The sequence below is a fragment of the Hippopotamus amphibius genome, chromosome 7 (genome assembly GCF_030028045.1).
Source record: "Hippopotamus amphibius kiboko isolate mHipAmp2 chromosome 7, mHipAmp2.hap2, whole genome shotgun sequence".
Classification (NCBI taxonomy): domain Eukaryota; kingdom Metazoa; phylum Chordata; class Mammalia; order Artiodactyla; family Hippopotamidae; genus Hippopotamus; species Hippopotamus amphibius.
Window position 1 is genome coordinate 106,822,721 of NC_080192.1, and position 15,634 is coordinate 106,838,354.

The 15,634-nt window shown below is 39.7% G+C and overlaps 1 protein-coding gene across 19 annotated transcripts in view; it reads left to right on the top strand.

Annotated features, from left to right (window-relative positions):
• The first annotated feature begins 14,190 nt into the window (after positions 1 to 14,190).
• The window catches only part of NRXN1 (neurexin 1), a 1,070,346-nt gene continuing 1,068,902 nt past the window's right edge, over positions 14,191 to 15,634 (top strand). For 18 of the 19 annotated variants that reach the window (XM_057740886.1, XM_057740889.1, XM_057740887.1 and 15 more), the window contains exon 1: positions 14,206 to 14,977. In XM_057740886.1, coding sequence (XP_057596869.1) covers positions 14,206 to 14,977 — 772 coding nt within the window. Of the gene's footprint in view, positions 14,978 to 15,634 lie in introns of all 19 variants that reach the window. The other variant, XM_057740906.1, reaches the window with a different exon arrangement.

Genomic DNA, 15,634 nt, shown 5'->3' on the forward strand with positions numbered 1-15,634 from the left:
ATTAAAAAAAAAAAAGATATACCTTACAAAAACTAATCCAAAGAAAACTAGGTTAGCTATACTGATATCTGACAAAATAAACTTTAAGGCCCACAGCAATGCTACAGGATATAGCATATTGGTTAAAGCATTCATCTACCAGGAATGTGTAATGATTATATTTTTCATTCAACAAATTATACATATATAATGACAAAATATATTAAAATATATAAAAATCATATTTTCTTATTTATAACAAAATGCATAAAGAAAAATTTACAGAACATAAAGACTACATAATATATGAACTACACAGTAAAGTTGATTTAATCAACAGATATAGAATACTTGTACACAACAATTGTGGAGAAAACATTCAAGCCTAAAAAACTAATATATACAAGACCTTAAGGTAAGTTTCAACAAATTTCAAAAGATTGATATCATAAAGAACATGAATTCTGAATGCATAATATTATGAAAAATCCTCCAATGTTTGAAAGTTGTCACATGCATCTAAGTATCTATGGATCAAAAAAGAAATCACAATTAGAAATGAAAAAACTATTTTTACCTGAATCATAATGGAAATCCCACATATGAGAACTTGTGGGGCGCAGCTAAAGTCATGCTAAGAGAAAAATGTATAATCTTCAAGGGAGATGTTTAAAAAGAAAAAAGAGTGACAATTAAGGTTATAAGTATACAATTTAAGAATTTAGCCAGAAATTAGAAAATGAGTGCATTAAACACAAAATAAGAGAAAAATAATTTTTAAGAGCAGAAGTCCATTAAATGGAAATCAAATATACAATAAAAAGTAAACAAAAATAAACACTGATTCTTAGGAAAGATGATAAAGTTGATTACCCCCTATGATGAGTTATGAAGATAAAAAGAAAGAAGGATAATAATTACTAATACCAGGGAAAATGGAGCATTTGTAAGGATCCTTTATAAATGAAAAAATACAAATATAAATATATAATGATCTCATTAGTGACTATTCTACCAAACATTTAATGAAAAACAATACCAGTATTACATAAATCCTTCCAGAAAATAGGGAAAAATGGGAAGACTTCCCATTTTGTTTTTATAAGGATGGCATTACCTAACTTGTTCCCAAATTACAGGTCATTCGCCTTCATGAATTTAGCTGCAGAAATCCTATATAAAGTATTACCAAACAAAATTAATAAAAGAGTAATAAGTACAAACAAGCAGGGCATATAACAGTAATTTAAGTGGTTAACATTTGAAAATTAACCAATATCGTTAAATCACATTAACAGAGAAAAGAAAAATTATATGATTATATCTAAGGATGTTATATAGCTTTTGATGGAATTCAACAATATGAGTAGGCTGAGATTAGAAACAAATTTACTTAATCTGATAAGTAATATCTATGTTAAAATGCAATAGGCACTATACATAATGTTGAATAATTAAAAGCTACTAGCTATTATATTTCATTATAAAGGTTCATTAATTGAGACAACAAAGATAAACAAAGAGACCAGTAAAACAAAATAGTGCATAGTCGTACCCTCACATGTATCAACACAATTTTTTGTTTTTAACAAAGATGACACTTCAGAACAATGAAAAAATTATGGTCTTTTCAATGTAGAGTTCTGAATTAACTGATATTCTTATCAAGAAAAAAATTAAACCCTGATGTAATGTTGATCTAAATGTGAAAGATATATGTTTTTTGAAGCATAAAGTACATTAATACAAGGTAACATAATGACTTAGGATAGAAAAATTTTTCTTAAATAGGACACACAAAACAACTGAAAAGGAAAACGTCTAAAAGTTTGTTTCTTGTTTTTAAAAATAACAATGAAGTACACACAAAGTCAAGCTTACCTCTAGAGGGTAAGGTGTCTTAACATGCATAAATGTAAAAGAAACCATACCCCGAATATATGAAAATTCCTACAATTAATTTTAAAGACAGGTAATCAAATAGAAAAGTGGGCAAAATACTTGAATAGGCTAGTTTCCAAGAGGAAATCCTAATGACCAATAAATTGATGAGTAGGTGCTCAGCATCATTAGTCATCTGGAAAATAGAAAATAAACCATAATGAGATAGCAGGAAGCTCAACTAAAATATCTAAAATTAAGATGACTGATAAGTATTTATTGGCCAGAAAGTGAGAAACTCTCACGTGCTGCTTTTCAGAGTATAAATTATTACAACTTTGGAAATCTTTTTGGCAACAGCTACTAAAGTTAACTTATGACCCAGCAATGCACATTAGGCATGGACTCAATGGAACTGTGTATACATTTGCACCAAATAACTGTATAAGAATGTTTATAACACTGTTTGTAAGTGTTAGATATTGAAAGTAATCCAAATGTTTATCAACAATTGGATAAATAAGTATTAATATATTTATGAAACAGAATAAAGCATTGGAAAATGAGCAAATTACTGCTGCATGCATCAACATGAATGGATCACACAAACATCATGCTGACGCAAAGGAGAACATGTTGAATTACAGCATATATACTCGCTGGAAAATAGCCAAAATTAGGGGGTTAGAAATAAAGATATTGATTGTATTTATGAAGGAAGGGATAATAAATGGCTGGAAGGAATATGGGTGTCATATTCTATTAGTTATCTTGATGAAATCACATGAGTGTGTTCACTTTTTTGAAATTCATCAAGCTCTAGACAGGTTTTCTATATTGCATTATTTCATACTATTGAAACAATAAAAAAGTTTAATTTTAAAATACTGCTGATATTAAATCACTAGAAAACTACAATATTCCTTTTTCTTATCCTGATATCCTATTCAAGACATATGTGTACTTAAAATGTATTGAGATGTATGCATTTGGGAGAGGTATTCTTTCTTTCTCTGTTATGGCATTTTTCTCTTCCTATTTTCAATCTCTTAAAAATTAAAGAAAACTCCAGAATAATAATTTTATATTATATTTTACAGCTTTCTGTCTTTGAAAAGTACTGTAACAGAAGGGTACAGTGAACAAGAGTGTGGGTTTTAGTCTTAGATTCTGGTTGTCATTCCATCCAGAAGCAATCTGTGAGTTCGGGTACAAGTTAATTAGAATCTCTAAGCCATATGTTGTTGAAAGACAGACATAGACAGACAGAGAAAGGGGGAGAGAGAGAAAGTGAGAGCAAGAACAAGAGTGAGAAAGTGAGAGAGGAGAAGAGCAGGAGAGGGGGAATGAATGAATGAATGAATGAATGCCTACTTCTCTAGGTCATCATATGGGTTAAAGTAATACCTATGTAAAATCATCTAGCATCCTTCCTCTTATACTAGTTTTCTGCATATGTATATTTTCCCAATCTCTCTATTATGTATATACCATATTACTTTCCTAGGGCTATCATAACAAATTACCATAAATTAGATGGTTTTAAGCAACACAAACTTATTTTCTTACAATTCAGGAGGCTAGAAGTCTGAAATCAGAATGTGAACAGGATTGGTCCTTTCTTGAGACTCTGAGAAAGATTCTGTTCCATAACCTCTCTCAGAGTTTCTGATGGGTGCTGGCATTCTTTGGTATTCCTTGGCTTGTAGCTGCATCATCGTGATTTCTTTGCCTATATGGCTTTATTCCTTGTATTTCCTCTGTCCTCAAGTCTTCCTCTCCTTCTAAGGGCACTAATCTTGGGTTTAGGCCCCCACTAATCCAGTGCAACTTCAGCTTAACTTGATTAAATCTACAAAGACCTTATTTCCAAATAAGGTCATATTCACAGATACTGGGGCTGAGAACTTCAACATATTGTTTTGGGGGACACGTTCAACCCACAACATATCAAGCAAGAATTAAACTAGAGAAGCTAAGAGATTTGCTTAGGGCATTAAACAAAGCTAATAACAAAGCTAGAACTAGGAAATATATGTAACTCAGAATCCAGTGTTTCTTCTCACATACCAAGCTACTTAGAAAACCATCTTCCTGATTCCCATGGATAAACATTTAATCTTGATTGTATCTATTTATTCACTTTATATTCTTGGCTGGATTTAGAACATATAAATACATCTTTTGAAATACTGAACTCAGACAAAAATAATACATGAGTGTGAGTTTGCATGTGTATGTGTGAACATAAATGTGAAGGTGACAAATTGGCAGCCCATGTGCTATTTCCAAGCAGCAAAGAATTCTGTTTTGTCCTATACAGTTTTTTGTTGTGGAGGTTATTATTATCTTTTAATGATATGATTTTAGAAATCAATAAGTTTTATATAAAATTCCAGATTTCCAGCCACTTCTGAAAAATCATATGATCTCGCAACACTGGACCCCCCTGACCACAATCTGCTAGAGCTGGGGAGTGATGTCCTTTTTAGAAAAGCACGTAATTTTTAGTTGGCCAGAGAGCCAACCCATCCTCATTGTTTCCCCAGTTCGGTTTACCTCGCTCATGTATGTCACACACTGGACTTGCTTATTCGTCATTTCCATCTGCTCTCCTTGATCTACAGAAAATTAAATTGCCTAGTATTGTACTACAGTTTCATTCAGTGAGATGTTTACATCAAGTGCAAATAATTTAGGGTTTAGTTCATCTCCATTTTATTGTTATTTTTCCTTCAGCAGGAGAAAAGCTCATAAGAATAAAACTCTTGTCAATTCTGCTTCACAACTAACTTCAAAAGCCTAAGCTTATTTTTTGTATAAAAAGTGCATATTATTACTCTAATTTGTGAAATTCCAGTGGGGTATACTGAATATCTACCATTGTCTTTATTTTTAACATATTTAGCTCCCTGTGTGTGAATGATTATATGTGTATCTGATATATAATTAAATGAAAAAGAATATTAAGCAGATGCAGCAGAGAAAAAAACTGGATATGAAAGGTAAACATAAAAACCACAGGAGAAGGAGAGAGCCCTAGAAGAATAATGAGGTTAAAACTATATATAAAAATGTGGGGGGGGGCAGCAGTTAGGATGGGAAAGAAACAAATAACAAACAAACAAAAATTCAGGCAGGATGTGCCTTAAAAGATAACTACAAAATATTTCAATATGCCAGCACAGCGAATTGATTCTACAGATTTCAGGGGGCAGAAATAAGCTGAAATGAAGCAAAGGTACAATAAGGCTCTGAATCTCACTGGCATCTATAACTTCAGCACAACTCCTGCTCTTCCCTCAAAAGCCACAGTAAGGGAAATTAAACTGGATTGGTTAAATTAAACAAATTGGCTGCAGGGACCCAGTGAAAAGAAGTGTAAAGCTAGATTCTGATGAATGAGAAAATTCCCTTCCTGAAGTCTAGCAGTTGGGAATGGAAGGCATTGACTGTAAGTAGGGGTAAGGGCAGGGCCAGTAAAGAGGCAAAGCTGAGTATAGGAGGAGAAATTAGTTCTTACAGGGGATAACAAAGACAGGCTCAAATACGCAACTAATCAGTGAGTGAAATAACACCCCAGGCAGGGGCTTCTCACAAACTTAATTTAGTAGCTGCTATTTTTCTTCAGAAAGATTTTTCATCATTGTGGGGGCAGGAGGGGCGGGGGTAGGGAATGACAGAATATACACAGGTGTTAGTGGTGTCCTAGATTTAAGAATACTGCCCATCAAACACACTGCAGGGGTCCCGCATTGAAACCTCTCAAGCAGGTGCATCGGTTAGAACTTAACTACTACTCTTAAGTACCTATCTATGTGCTTTCTCTACTGTAGCTTGATACTGTAATAATTATCATTATTCAAGTAATTTGTAGCCATTAAAAAATCACAGTCTATCTTCTGATTACTGAAAAATTATATACTCATGTGAACAAGGCCTAATTTTACTATGCTGAAGATTTTTTCAAGTAGTACAAAAGTATTTAACATGCTGAGTTTGCTTATTTCTCCTGAAAGTAACTTAGTGAACTTCATGAGAAATTATAGGGATTCTTCTATGTGAAAATTCCAGTATATTTGTTCCAGTCTATAGCTGAATCTAAAGACCCAGACTTATTGCATTTCCTTGCATTTAAAAATTCCTCTAGCTGTTGTGTTGAAAATGAGGTTAACGCAGCAGCATGTTCAAAAACTATTCAACAACATTTGCTGATGATAAACTCATATTGGCTTATACAAAGGAAACTAGCTAGAGACATTTAACCACAAACCAAATAACAAGGATTGTATTTATTATTAAAATAAATAAGTTGTAAACTAAACAATAGAATTCCAATCATGCAACAATGATACTGTAATTGGTTAGAGAAATTCACTATTAATCTGAAATTTAGTTGAGAATATAATGTAATCTAATCTTTCCCATTATTTCAGTAGAAAAAATGGCTTTGTTTTGATCACTTGAATCACAGCAAATAGAAAATCCCTCAAAATGATAAATCTTATTGCTCTTTTAAATTATCTACCATCTTTAGTGGAAATGTATTTAATACATGTCGACTCATATTTTCCCTCATTATTACCACGCATGTCTTCTCAATCACATATTTGTGAAGTTAAAACCCCCTTCCAAATCGATATCAATCTTAGAATTCATGGGTATTTCAAAGCCTCCACTTTGCCTTAATGTTAATTGAGAAAGTAGGTGTTTACACTGATCTCCTAATGTTAAAGCACAAGCTATGATTGCAGCAATAAACACAGAGAGTCTCTGTATTCATTTCTCAGTCAAAAAAATCTTATCATTTAGTTTCATTTATTTTTAGTGTGGAGCGAGTTTCCAAGTTAGAATGCTTATTAATATTTAATACCTTAGGGAAATATATTTGTTTATGGTGATCACGCATTTCCATTTTCATTGTTGCAAAATGTTTACCAGTTTATGGCATGAGATATTATTTATGTTTCCGTATGTGGGTTGTCAGAAATTCTCCCAATCAGACATAATCATAAACAAACACCTTGATTTCACAATCATCTGTTCTGAGTAGCAGCAAGGGGCAGGAGTTAAAAACCTCCTACACACTACTGTAGCCCAAAATGGGTAGATTCCATAGGGGATGGAGAGGAAAGAATCCTAGTTTCTAGCTTTCTAAAAAAATACTAGATTTTTCTGACAAATATTAAATTGCCTCAAATTCATATCAATAGGAATCATTTTATACCTTACCCACAAACAAAAAAAATGATAGTACCATTAAAACACCTCACCTGTTTTCATTAAGCTATTTCATGTATACTATCTGTCATTAAGGAAAGAAATTACTACATTCCAAAGTAGACTGTTTAGTTCCTGTATTCCTCTTGATGAAACTCTTAAAAAGGGAATTAACATTTATTAGCATCTGCATTGTGCCAAGCAGTGTGCTAGGCGCATTTGATCATTTGATAAGAGGCAGGGTAGCAAGGTGTTTAAGATCACAGTCTTGAGTTTGAGTCCTTTGTTCTTATAGTGCTAGATGTGACCTTGACTGTCTTGGTTAACCTCTCTGTGCTTCACTTTTCTCATTGGTAAAATGAGTGAAATCCTAGACTCTATCTTACAGAGTTGCTGTGAAGGATAAACTAAGCTAATGTAAGTAAAGTACTGGAGTACTGTTTGGCATGGAGTAGACACTCAACATTAGATATTGGCATTATTCTCACCAGATCTTATAAAGTGAGGTACCATTATCCTCATTTTACTGATGAGGAAACTAGCGCTCAGAGCATTGAAGCAATTTATATTTAAAAGCAACATGGCAAGTCATACTTTAAAATAAAGTAAGAGCTTTTATCACTAAATTGTGTTGTGATATTTTTTCCATTCTAAACACATACTGATAATTTTCCCTCTGCATATTTACTGAAAGAAAGAGATCTTATGTCCGTCCATATTTCTTAGACTAGATACAGTGGTTACTTTAAAGCTGATAACTGCAAAGGGGATTACTGCAACATATAATCTAGTCTATCAGTTTAGATTGTATGTGTGTGTAAGAGGTGGGCACAGAGGACTTTTTGTTTTAAAATGTATGCATGAAGAATAAGAATTTTAACATGTCTTTGAATCAAAACTGTAGAAGACGGCCCAAGGAAAACCATGATCCAGTGGAAACCTTGTGGAGCCCACCTGAAGATAAGATCCAAATTCACAAAGGTAAAATTAAAGAAACTAAAAAATCAATCAGGTCATACACACTGGTGGCAATCAGTGGGTTTAAAGAGTCCAGGTAGAAGACAGGGCTTTGACTCTTAAGAGAGCCTCTAGAAATCTTCTGCTATCATCATAAGATTCACTGATGAATGTACACACAGATCTTAAGGGCATCATGGAACATTTTTAGATCCAACTCTTAAAAAATTGCTGTCCCTTCTACTTACTTTTGCAGTAAGCTTTACCTCTATAATAGACATATGTGGGCATACCTTATATGCAATTTGCTCTAGAACCTATTGGCAAATGATAGGAAAATTTTTAAAATGGCCCTGAATTAAGTAGATTATTTTTGTCATCCAAATTCACCTAAAAATACCTTAGATTTTTCTATTTTTCTGAGACTTAGCTTTACAATATTTAAAATTTCATTTTTGTTTTTTAAAATGTTAAGCATTATTATTTCATTACATTTTCAAAGTAATCCTGTGGAATAAACTTTCACTCACTAGTAATCCATACTTACAGTCAAGGAATCTGGATTTCAGAGAAGTGACTTCCATTGATTCAAACAGAATAGAATGGGCTCAGAACTCAACAGAAAAAAAAAGATAGTATTTACTCAACACAATTCTAAAATATTTATGTCTATTTATTAATTTAATCTCCACAACAAACAGATGAATTGGGATCTATTAATATGTCCATTTTACAGATGAGGTGACTGAGGCATTGTAAGGTTAAGCATCTTACCCAAGGTCACAGCCGATAAATGGCAGAGATGAAGTTCAAGCCCAGACAACATGATTCTAGTTCCCACACATTTAATTACTTGACCACATGGCCTTTCTGAAGCCAATAAAAATAATAAAATTTCTTGTTCCTGTCTCCAAGTTTTTAGGCTCTTTTACAAAAGCAGTGAAAGTATAAATAGGCTTATCAAAAGGAATGAGTTCTGGTTTCTTTGGCAGGAAATGAATATTGCATTTGAAGTGTATATTATTTCAGTATTCCTGAATTTGTCTAGTTTTTACAGTTTGCGTTATAGGGTCTAGAGGCAGAAAATAGTCTTACCTTATAGCATTTGCGGGTGAAGCTATTAGGTTTGTGGTGTTGAAATAAATATGTCTGCTTTCTCAGCTCTAAAACTAACCCAGGCTAGGAATATGATAGGTTAGGAATTTAAATGTTCATAGAACTCAAACTATAATTTAGCCACACACTCCAGACTTCTCTACCACCTATTCTGCAAGCTCCCTTAGAGTTAACTCCTTTGTCACCAAACTCAGCAACACCTACTAGGCATGCCCAGTGATATGGTTAGAGCATTGTATCAAGTTTCACTTCCTCCAGGTTTTACCAGCTGCAAAAGGAAGGAGGAGACAGAGGGATGAGTTAAACAGGTACAGAACTTGGTTCAGCTCAGGACGCCCATGGCCAAGGCAGAGCCCGGAAAGCTGGGGGAGGCTGGAGGATGAAGAGAGGCTACCACCAAAAGCACCTTGTCAGACAGACTTGAGTCTGGTCTCCAAGTTGGCACGTTAGCCTCGTGTGTCTCTTTCACATCTTTTTGGCACAGCTTAGGCAGATCGTGAAGATCTGAAGTGATCACTCAGCTCAGGGCCACAGTAAGGGGTGGGGCAGGGACGGTGGATCTGGGGGAATGCCAGCGACTGGGTGAATCTTGCCGGTCCCTGCATTCTTCGAAGAGCTGCAGCTTTTGAAGGGTTCCAAGCAAGAGATCAAAGTGCACAAGTAAAGCCAGAGCTCATCTTAATCACCGACTCCTTGGCCCCTTCCTTTTCGCCCTGGAACCGTCTCGGATACCCTCGCCCAATCACGACAAAACCCCGGAGAAGTGGAATCTCCACACAGCCTTCCGTGGGTCCAGCAGGGGCCTGGGCATGCTCAGTAGGCTACGTGGTTCTCTGGTTTTTCTCTCTCTCCCCCCCCACCCTTTCTCCCCCCGCCCCCCTCTCGTGGGGGAGGGTGGGTGGTGACAAGTTAGAAGCACTTGCGCTAGGTCCCCGCCCCCAGGATCGGGCTCCCCCACCAAGGGGACGAAGCAAAGGCAGAAACACACCTCGCTGCGGAGCATCCCGACCGGGAGGGGCTGCTCCCCGCGGCCTGAGCCCACCAGTATCCCAGTCTGAGGACGGCCCGCCGCTCTCCATGGTACTGCGGAGAGCTCAGCTCCGCCCTTCTCTTTCAGAAGGACAGCACCCGGCGTCACGTAACCCAGCCTTCCCGGGCTCCACGACCGCCTCCTCCTTCCCAGCTTTTTCCCTCTCCTCCTCCTTCTGCTCCCCTCCTTTGCCTGTTCTCCCCTCCTGCACTCCTGGAGATAGACGCTCAAGCCTGACGCCTCTGAAAAGGCAGCGGCAGTCGCCTTATCCACAGACCTCAGGAAATTCGCTTTGACCGATGCATGCCTCAAGCTCTGGCTCGAGCTAAGGGGGAATAACCGGGCAGGTAAAGAAGCTTAATTTGTGTTGGGGGGAGGGGATGGGGCGAGGCTAGCCGGAGAAGGATATCTCTCTCCATTGTAACTGAGCCAGGATCTGCCACAAATGTACAGGGAAGGATGGGTGGTGGGAGGGTGGAGGAGTATAGATCTCGGTTGTTTTGCATGAAGCTTTTTAAATAGATGGCAAGAAGATGAGATGGTGGAATTGGGGTAGTAACTTAAAGACTGAATGCAGTGATTTACTAGCAAAAATAGAAAATGGGCAAGTTAGAAACCAAAGCAATAAAATACATCTATAGCTACATCTTTCTTTCCCTTCCCCATCAGCCCCATGCTGTGCCTAGCCTTAATTTGTGCGGTTGACTCCAGGCTCCAATAAACTGCACTGGTATTAGAGATGGAGCTTAGAGACTGGGCGGGAAAGCCAGGGAGAATTTTGGGTGTGCATTGGTATTGAGGGACTTCGCAAAAGCCAGGGGGAAAAGATAGGCACTTGTAAAAATTTTCTCAAAGATTTCAGGTTCTTTATTATGGTATATTGAAAGGTGCGTGGAAAGGTGTGCGTGTATGTTGTGTGTGTTACCATAAATATATTAAAATAAATGCAACTGCAGCCGATGAGCATACTGTATCGATCCTTCCGTGGCTTGGGAATGAATTTGATTCTAGAAATGAAAGAAAAGATTAATGAGGCTGCTAGTCTGCTTTTGAATTAGAGCGCTTCTTCCTTTGGCTGCAGTGAGGTTGTTTTTCAGATCCTTTTATTTTATCCTCTAATTTGTGAACTCGCCAGGTTTTCCCGGCACCTAGAGAGAATCCTTTTCTCCATATAAATAGAGATACTCTCTCTCACACAATGAGCTTCCTCTAAGAACTAGGAGAGTCGGTTGACCTCCCCTGTGGTAAGAATATATGTTTTTCCCCTCCTCTTACATTCCATAAAAAATTATCTAGGTATGCATCAGTGGAAGAGGGCAGGAGAGAGGTATAAAGAAAGCTTTTGTGATCTATGTAATATCAATTAATAAAGTAACTGGCTCCAACCGACTAACAAAAAAAAATTGGCTTTCTAACACACGAGCTTGTGGATGGTTTCAAAGCACTACTCTTGATCTTGAAATTCCAGATTTATTTCACAATGACTGAAAATTTCACAGATCTCCGAGTCCACTTAAAAAATGAAAGTATATTGAATAATATACTATCTTAGAATGATTTTTAAGAGCACTTTTCCTTTGGCTTGGCACAGGAGTAGACAAGATATGGCTGGTGATTGCTGATGGTGTGGAATGTATCAGCCATAATAAATAAGCAACTGAGATTTTTATTTCCCTTTGCTAGTGGGCAGGGTGTGTGTGTGTGTTTGTGTGTGTAGTGTGTTGTGTGTGCACTTAGAGAGAACCAGTCATCAATTTCATCTGGGGAGGAACTTGAAGTGGGATCCCCTGGCTTGGTGGCTCTCAGCTGACACCTGTAGGGATTGCTCTGTACTGAAGAGAGATGCTCTCAGCTCCCTCCGTGGAGGAGCAGCAGCACAATGCGGTGCCATAAATTACTGCTAGTTTCAGCTTGTAGGAAAAAAAAGTGCTAATTGGATAGTGAGCGTCTGTGTCCAGGCAATAAATTGGAGTATGTGTGTGTGTGTGTGTTGTGTGTATGTGTGTCTGTGCGTGTGTGTGTGTGTGTGTGTGTGTGTGTGGTGGGGGGAGACAGTGGGAAATGGTGAGGGAAACACATGTGTTTTCTTGACATGACCAGATGACACATTTGTGATTTTTTTGTCAAAATGTGAGAGTAATTTTTTGGTAAAAAAAAGTCCTAAAAACAATTCACTATTTATGATTTCTATACCACTACAAGAACCTGTCAGATTAGAGTTGAATAAAGAGAGGTGATTTAATAGTATAGTGAGTAATTCAAAGATACAATTTTAAATTCGAGCATCCTGGAACCATAGCAGCTAAGGTGACACACATGCCAGCTGCTGTTCTAACCACACAAATGCTAAGAGCAGAGAGCCAGAAAGGACTTGAGTTAAAATCACTACACTGTTAGGCAAAATAGTAAATACTTTACCCATCTTTAGAGGAGTTAATTTTATGGCAGTTGAGACACAAATGCTGCCAAAAGTAGACATCTGACTCCAGTGAGATGTTTTCTTCCATAAGAGATTATTCCTCTAATAAAAAGGAAGAAAATACTTGTTTGAAATTTAACTAGACTCCCAAGAAGCCATCAATATTCCTTCTCTCTCTGAGAAAAATAAAATGGTAGGAATGCTATACAAATCCATGTTAGCAGCTTCCAGTCAACAGTTTGATATGCTCTGCCTGTTGTAAAATCAGATATGAACTGAGATTTAAATCGGTTGTATTTTTATTCTCCATGTAACCAGTGCACAATATAAGCAAAAGTCCCTAACAGAGTCTGTTTTTCCCTCTCCTCATATATTTTAAAAATTAAACCTTCTCAGAAATAGTAAAAGATAACAGTAACCAAATTTCTATAAAAACCTGGGAGGGTTACCTATTAACAGTTATAATAAACTACAAGGGTGTAATGGCTGATTGTAAGAGTGTGGTATTAACTATTAGGAGACATTAATTCTTACTTGTAGATCAGGACAAATAAGCTCCTTCCAATAAGGTTAACTCTGACTTACTAACAGCACTAGTTATAAACCTGGTTTCTGGGTTGAATAATGATTATATGATACTCTATCAGACTTTAGAACTTAATTTTTATTTTAATTCTCTGCAGATTTCTGGGTCCTTATAAAAAAGAAAATAAAACCAAAATGCATCACCAACACACAACCAATTGATATGCTGGCATCTTAGCTTGGCCTGGCAGAGGTGGAGAGGAAAGAAGAGGAGCTGTTGTGATTTCCACATCTAACAGCTTCTGGCTATTTCACAGCTTCTGTGTTTGAACCTTACTGTTGGGGAGGGAAAAAGAGAAGTAAAACCCAGCCTGTGAGCCCATGTGCAAGGAACTCTGCTTTGCCTACAGTGGTCCCGGAAGTCCATGATATGACAGAAGAAGCAGGCCTTTGAAGCTACTCTGGGGTTGATAAGTGGTGCCTTAAAGAGGCAAGGGAACCCTTTCTCCCTTCTGGATTGGGACACTACGTCTGGAGGAGAAACACTTGAGGCATTACCAAGCATTCAAGGATCCTGGTTCATTGCTGGCTTCTTGTACTTCCCTGGGAAGTGTTTGCTTCTTACCTGACTCTAACTGCTTCCCTTTTGCATGGTACCACTGATGGTACCTGGCAGATGATGGTATTTGAAGAGTGACGCATTTGTTGACACCACTGATGCCGTTGGACTAGTTCATCGGACTCAAATGGATGCGTGATTTCCCTTGACTTTCTGTTGACACCTTTCCCAGAACGTTGCTTCCAAAGTGCATCCTCCCTTTGGTCTGGAAGTTCTGTGGCTGCCCTGTACTACTGGGGTCTACGTTTTCCAGTTGGGAGGAGAGTATAGGGAGAGAGGGAGGGGTTGCTGGAAGAAGAAGAAGAAAAAAAGAGCTAGATAAAGGAGGGTGCATCCCTCCCACTCCTGCCCATCCCCTTACCCGCCTTATCTCCGGACCCCTATTTCTGCATCACGGTGTCCAGGACCATTTTGACCCTGTCGGCCCCGGCACCCCCCCGCCGCACCCCAGCCCCGAGCATGGGGACGGCGCTTCTCCAGCGCGGGGGCTGCTTTCTCCTGTGCCTCTCGCTGCTGCTCCTGGGCTGCTGGGCAGAGCTGGGCAGCGGGCTGGAATTCCCGGGCGCTGAGGGCCAGTGGACGCGCTTCCCCAAGTGGAACGCCTGCTGCGAGAGCGAGATGAGCTTCCAGCTCAAGACGCGCAGCGCCCGGGGCCTAGTGCTCTACTTCGACGACGAGGGCTTCTGCGACTTCCTGGAGCTCATCCTGACGCGCGGCGGCCGCCTGCAGCTCAGCTTCTCCATCTTCTGCGCCGAGCCCGCCACGCTCCTGGCCGACACGCCGGTCAACGACGGCGCGTGGCACAGCGTGCGCATCCGCCGTCAGTTCCGCAACACCACGCTCTTCATCGACCAGGCGGAGGCCAAGTGGGTGGAGGTCAAGTCCAAGCGCCGGGACATGACGGTGTTCAGCGGCCTCTTCGTCGGGGGGCTGCCCCCGGAACTGCGCGCGGCGGCGCTCAAGCTCACGCTGGCCTCTGTGCGCGAGCGAGAGCCCTTCAAAGGGTGGATTCGCGACGTGCGGGTCAACTCCTCGCAGGCCCTGCCCGTGGACAGCGGCGAGGTGAAGCTGGACGACGAGCCGCCCAACAGCGGCGGCGGGAGCCCGTGCGAGGCGGGCGAGGAGGGCGAGGGCGGGGTGTGCCTCAACGGAGGCGTGTGCTCGGTCGTGGACGACCAGGCGGTGTGCGACTGCTCGCGAACCGGCTTTCGCGGCAAGGACTGCAGCCAAGGTAAGGCCCGCTGCCGCCGGAGCCCCGGGGGCCTCGGCCTGGGCAGGGCGCGGGGAGGCGGGGCGAGGCAGGCCCGGGCCACTGCATGGGGGCTTCCTTCTCTGGAGTGTGTTTCAGAGAGGGCCCAGGTGAAGACCTGTTTCCGGCTTATCTGCCTCATCACCTCCCGCAGCCCCTCTCTTGGCATCCTCGTGCTGGTGGAGCAGCCCCCATTTCCAGGTTCAGTTCCTCCCGGGAGCCCGTTCTACCAACCCTAGTTCCTTCCAAGTGGCAGGTAGAATGACCTCTCCGCTTCCTTCCTCCGGTTCTTTGCCGAGTCGCTCCCAATCTTCACTGGGCTGGGGCCCACCTGAGCGTACGGTGTGCTTTTCCTTTACCACCACTAAGCCTGTAATACACAGATTTCCCCGTAAGATGCAGACAAGCATCTAGAAGATTGGGCCCATGTTTGGTGAAAAATGAAGTCAGGAGAGATTCATCATGGCTAAGAACCCCCAAGTAGTTACTCTTCGGTAAAGGACAAGGGAGACAGGATTCACAGGCACAGCTGTGTCTTTTACAAGTAAAGTGTCAAGTCCTGCTTCTCATTGTGGGAAAAGGGGGTGGGGCGGGGGAGGGCTCGTGAAGATTTTCTTGATTAGAAGGAGGAGGGTTCTT